The following is a 5,436-nucleotide window of genomic DNA, read 5'->3' as shown; positions in this document are numbered from 1 at the left end:
GCTATCGCTTTGTGGTTGGCAGAGTGCTCAGGACGTAGGGACTTGATCCTTCTTCCTGGGGGCTCCTCTCACAGATGCTGTCCAATAGAAGGGTGGGAGAAGAGTAGGTGAAAGCTTCAGGATTTCCTGCCTACAGAGGAGACTGTCTGTGTCTCTTATGACCCTCATGGCCTCATTTGCCTACAGCCTGTCTGTATCTCCCTGTTTCCTCTGTATGCTTTGTGAGGTGGGAACGCCAGAGTGAGAGAAGCACACAGATACACAGAGACGCGTGCCAGCACCAAAACCATTGTTGGGAGTGGGTCATGCTTTAGAGTGGCTGGCAGATGACCTTGGCTGCCATCTGATTGCTATACCCACACTCCTCATGAGGCATTCCCCACTGGCCCCTCTAGATCTGGCAAGGACCCCAGCCCCCATCATTGTCACCAAGGTGTCAGTGTTCCCAGGGCTCTCCTGTCTCCAGTTCGACCCACCCCTACCACTGCACCTAAGAGGGTATTGACACCCTAAAATGTTGTCCAGACCTTCCTCTGCTTCAAATTCCTCACTAGGTCCTCACCATTGACAGAATGACATCTCAACATGTGAGCACAGCAGCACTGTGGCTCATATGGGTCAAGTTTAGCCCCTGTTCTCAGCAGCTGCCTTCCGCCCCCGCCCATGTTTAAGCTATGGACCCAGCAACCTCAGACACACAGTGCTGGACTGAGCTGACGCCTACCATGCTTCGTCCTTCAAGATACACCCCGTCTGTGAAACCGCGGCTGGTCTCTGAGCCCAATGAGCTGGCCACACAATTGGCCACAGCTGTGTTTCTGTGTTCACAATCATTCACAGTGTTTTGGTGTGAATTTTTCTTAATATTTCTCGCAGACTCCTGACAGGGAGCTGCTAAGCATTGATACAATATCTTAATCACCTGTACCCTCACCAACACTCTATGCCTGCCAGCATGGTTGATACCTATTAGATGATTGGAAATGGCTCAAATTAGCACACTCATCAGACTAGGGACACCAGAGAGGGGCTTCAGGAATCCTTCCTGTCCCCATTTCCTACCTCCATCCCCTGTGTGATGGGACATTTGGGGTTCAGACTATACAACTCAGGATTCTCCCAAAGGGATTTGGAAACTGATTCTGGCTTTCCAGCAGAAGAGTGGGGTCTCCAGAGAGCTGTCGCCCTCACTCCTAGTCCTGGGCTCTGTCCCATCTCTCTGTGACATCCCTGGATAGCACTCTGTCCAAGTTCCTGGTATCCAGAATTGAAGTCAGCCTCAAAGTCCAACTCACAAGCCCCAGTCTGAGGCACTTCATTGCTGATGACGTCATCAACCTCTACCAGCACCAAAGTAGGTCAGGGCTTGCTGGCAGGGGCAGCTAGTACTGACTGCCCAGCATGCTGGCCATGTAGTTGCAGTTTTCAGTGGTGACAGTCGGGCACAGAGTGGGGGCATAGTAGCGAGGGGAGGGTGATGCAGGTGGTGCAGAAGGCCTGATGCCACAGCCAAGGCAGGGTGAGGGGCTTCCCTTGTCCGGTGCTTGTGAACTCGTAAGCTACTCAGCTATTCATCTGTTTCTTTGTGTTTGTGTGTGTGTGTGCATGCCTGCATGTGCATGTGTGCCTGTGTGCATACCTATGTGTATGTGTGCGTGACTGTGTGTGTGCCTGTGTATGTGTGCACATGATTGTGTGTGTGCCTCTGTGTATATGTGCATGTGTGCATGTTGGTGCTTATGCACGTGTGTGTGTATGCATGTGAAAACCAGGGGTATCTTTCTTTATCACTCTCTGAGACCTTATTCTTTGAGACAGGGTCTCTCACTAAACCTGGAGGTCACTATTTTAAAAGGATTGATTGCCCCATGAACTCCAGATACAGCCTCTGCCCACCTCCATCTTCTAGGGTTTAGATGCTCACTTACTATGCCTGGCTTTCACACCAGTTCTGGGAGCTGAATTCAAGTCCTCATGCTTATGTGGCAGGAGTCTGACTGCCTGAACCATCTCCACAGATCTCTTTTTTTTTTCCTTCTTGTTTTTGGGACAAGGTCTTCTCTACATAGCCCTAACTGTCCTGGAACTCACTACGTAGACCAGGCTGGTCTCGAACTCACTGAGATCTGCCTGCCTCTGTCTTCCAAGTGCTGGAATTAAAAGTATGCCTCACCACGACTGGCATCCTCTCCTACTTCTTTATTTAGTAAATTACAACTGCTTGCCTTCAAGGCATTGTTCTAGGTGTTGGGATAAGAAGAAGAGATTTTGGTCTAGAGAGGGAGGCAGAGACATAGTTAACCATAGCAAACCAAGCCAAAGTGACTCCAGGCAGTGACTGGATGCTCTAGGGAGCAATGGAGGTCTGAGAACTGTGTGTCCTGAAGGCCAGGTGTTTGTGTAAATTCAGTAGCCAGTCTAGGAACCCAATTTCTGCTTATAAGCACCCCATCTAAAACAAGTACTCTTGACCCCACCTCTAGATCAATCTTAAAGACATCCTCCTGCTCCACACCTGCCTTCATGGTCCCACCATCATACCTAGTGACCGCAGTGGCTTCCCCAAGCCCCTGACTCCATGATGTCATGATCAAACCCAGGCCCTTAGACATACTAGGTTGTCTTCCTCCTTACCCGCCTCATCTTCCTTGTTATCGAAGTCTTCTTAGCCTGATCTGATGGTTGTCTTGTCTCAGCCCTCTGAGTTCTGGGATTACAGTGCCCAGCTGCAGTTGCCTCTTGGGGCTGCCTGCTTCCACTCTCACTCATTTGGAGCCTCGTCTCCACATGACAGTGAAGCTAATCTTGTTTTCAATATACATTTTATTTCCAGCAGATAATGCATGCCCTTGGTACAGAGTCAAATGATTAGAAACAACAAATCAACAGGAATCAGATTGTGTCTCTCTGTTGAATGACATCTACCCACCTACTCAAAGTAAATGACTTGGAAGTAAATGACTTCCCACCTACTTGGAGTAGAGCCCAGTTTTGGAGGGATTTTAGTTCATCTGGGCAAGGGATGCATAGGTTGAGTATATCATGGTTGTGGAAGTGTGCAGTGGAGGTGTGTAGTTGGTTTTCTTACCCTTGGCTCTTTGCCCTTCGGGGGGTCTGACACCAAGCTCCCCAATAACTACACATGGAGGTTTATTCTTTCTTATGAATGCTCTTCCTTAGCTTGGATTATTTCTAGTCAATTTTTCTTAACTTAAATTATCCCATCTACTTTTTGCCTCTGAGCTTTTACCTTTCTCTATTTCTGTTTACTTTTCTTTACTTCTTACTCCACGGTTTGCTGTGTAACTGGGTGGCTGGCCCCAGGAGTCGTCTTCCTTCTTTAATTCCTAGATCTCTTCTCCTTCTTTTTATTCTCTCTACCTGCCATCCCTGCCTATCCTTTCTCCTGCCTTGCTATTGGCTGTTTGGCTCTTTATTAGACCAATCAGGTGTTTTAGACAGGTAAAGTAACACAACTTCACAGAGTTAAACAAATGGATCATAAAAGAATGCAACACATTTTCGCATCATTAAAACAAATGTTCCACATCAGAAAAACCATCCACCATGATCAAGTTGGCTTCATCCCAGAGATGCAGGGATGGTTCAACATATGAAAATTTGTCATATGTATATGTTATAAACAAAATGAAAGAAAAAAACCGCATGATCATCTCATTAGATGCTGAAAAAGCCTTCGACAAAATACAACATCCCTTCATGATAAAGGTCTTGGAGAGAGTAGGAATACAAGGAACACACCAAAACATAATAAAGGCAATATACAGCAAGCCAACTACCAACATCAAGCTAAATGGAGAGAAACTCCAAGCAATTCTACTAAAATCAGGAACAAGACAAGGTTGTCCACTCTCTCCATATCTATTCAATATGGTTCTTTTTTTTTTTTTTTTTTTTTTTTTTGCTGCTTCAAAAGGCTTTATTTTTACTTGGTCCAAGACTTGAGAGGGGCTCCAGGGCATTACAAAGCTGCCTAGTGGCTTCTTGAGAGGTTCGGGTGAAGGTCCTGAGGAGGGCTGGTGCAGAGCAGAGGTGGGAGCCCCTCGGAAAGAGAGGACTCCTAGTCATGCTTGAGAGTGAGCCGCTCAAAGAGGTACTCGCCCAGAGATGCCTGGGGCCCAGTAGCCAACCTGCGGAGGTTGGTCAGGTGGTTGCCCATCTTCTTGATGACCTTCACCTCCGTATCCAGGAAGTGGTTTTCAAGGAAGTCACAGAGATGAGGATCTGTGCGGGCAGAGCCCAGGGAATGAAGATCCAAGAGGGCCTGGTTCAAGTTCTTCTCCAAGGCCAGGGCAGCTTCCATGGCCTCCTGGGTTTTACCCCACTCATCTTGAGATGGCTTCTGCACATCCTGAAAAAGTGCACGGCCTCCGCGATCGTTCTGCAACTTGAGGAGACGCTCAGTGCCCTCGCACTTCTCCTCGGCCAATTCGCGGAAAAAGTGGCCTACACCCTCCAGAGCCACGTCATCCCGGTCAAAATAGTAGCCCAGCGAGAGGCAGGTGTAGGAGGCCCGCAGGTGTAGGTTGTCCAGGAGGTTCACGGCAGCCTCCACTTCGGTGGAATAATTCTGACGAATCTGGGAGGTCATGGTTGAGACGCAGTCTGGAGCTACCCGCAAAGAGACAGTGCGGGCTGGTCCTGGGAGCAGAAGGCGGTGAGGTGATGGTCCTGGAGGCTGAGGCTGCAGATGAGGAGCGGTGGAAGCTAACAAAGGGAGGCCCCGGGTTTGTTCCATTCAAACACTGTTGAAGCATGACACAGATCCACGGGATCTCCGAAGGCTGCTTCAATATAGTTCTTGAGGTCCTAGCTAGAGCAATAAGACAACAAAAGGAGATCAAGGGGATACAAATTAAAAAAGAAGAAGTAAAACTCTCACTATTTGCTGATGATATAATAGTTTACATAAGCAACCCCAAAAGTTCTACCAAGGAACTTCTACAACTCATAAACACCTTCAGTAATGTAGCGGGATATAAAATTTACTCGAAAAAAAAATCAGTAGCCCTCCTTTACACAGATGATAAATGGGCTGAGAAAGAAATCAGAGAAACATCACTCTTCACAATAGCCACAAATAGCATAAAATATCTTGGCATAGCTCTAACTAACAAGTGGAAGACCTGTATGACAAGAACTTTAAATCTTTGAGGAAAGAAATTGAAGAAGACACCAGAAAATGGAAAAATCTCCCATGCTCTTGGGTAGGTAGAATTAACATAGTAAAAATGGGAATCTTACCAAAAACAATCTACAGATTCAATGCAATACCCATCAATCCCAGGAAAATTCTTCACAGACCTCAAAAGAGCAATACTGAACTTCATAAAAAAAGCAAAAAACCCAGAATAAGGAAAACAATTCTGTACAATAAAGGAACTTCTGGAGCCATCAACAATCCTGGACTTCAAA

The 5,436-nt window shown here is 47.0% G+C and overlaps 1 protein-coding gene across 1 annotated transcript; it reads right to left on the bottom strand.

Annotated features, from left to right (window-relative positions):
- Positions 1 to 4,081: 4,081 nt before the first annotated feature.
- Positions 4,082 to 4,612, bottom strand: LOC121438364 (ferritin light chain-like). Its single transcript, XM_041638675.1, has one exon. It carries the CDS (start codon positions 4,610 to 4,612, stop codon positions 4,082 to 4,084), a length of 531 nt encoding a protein of 176 aa, XP_041494609.1.
- Between the last annotated feature and the right edge of the window lie 824 nt (positions 4,613 to 5,436).

Source organism: Microtus oregoni, unplaced genomic scaffold (assembly GCF_018167655.1).
Source record: "Microtus oregoni isolate MIOR12 unplaced genomic scaffold, Mior012 000055F_ref0000237, whole genome shotgun sequence".
Classification (NCBI taxonomy): Eukaryota; Metazoa; Chordata; class Mammalia; order Rodentia; family Cricetidae; genus Microtus; species Microtus oregoni.
The sequence above is the reverse complement of the archived record's forward strand: the minus strand, read 5'-3'. Positions and strand labels throughout refer to the sequence as shown.

Bases quoted from the DNA above. Each gene is read 5' to 3' on its own strand.
- LOC121438364 (XM_041638675.1), bottom strand. From the start codon at position 4,612: ATGACCTCCCAGATTCGTCAGAATTATTCCACCGAAGTGGAGGCTGCC.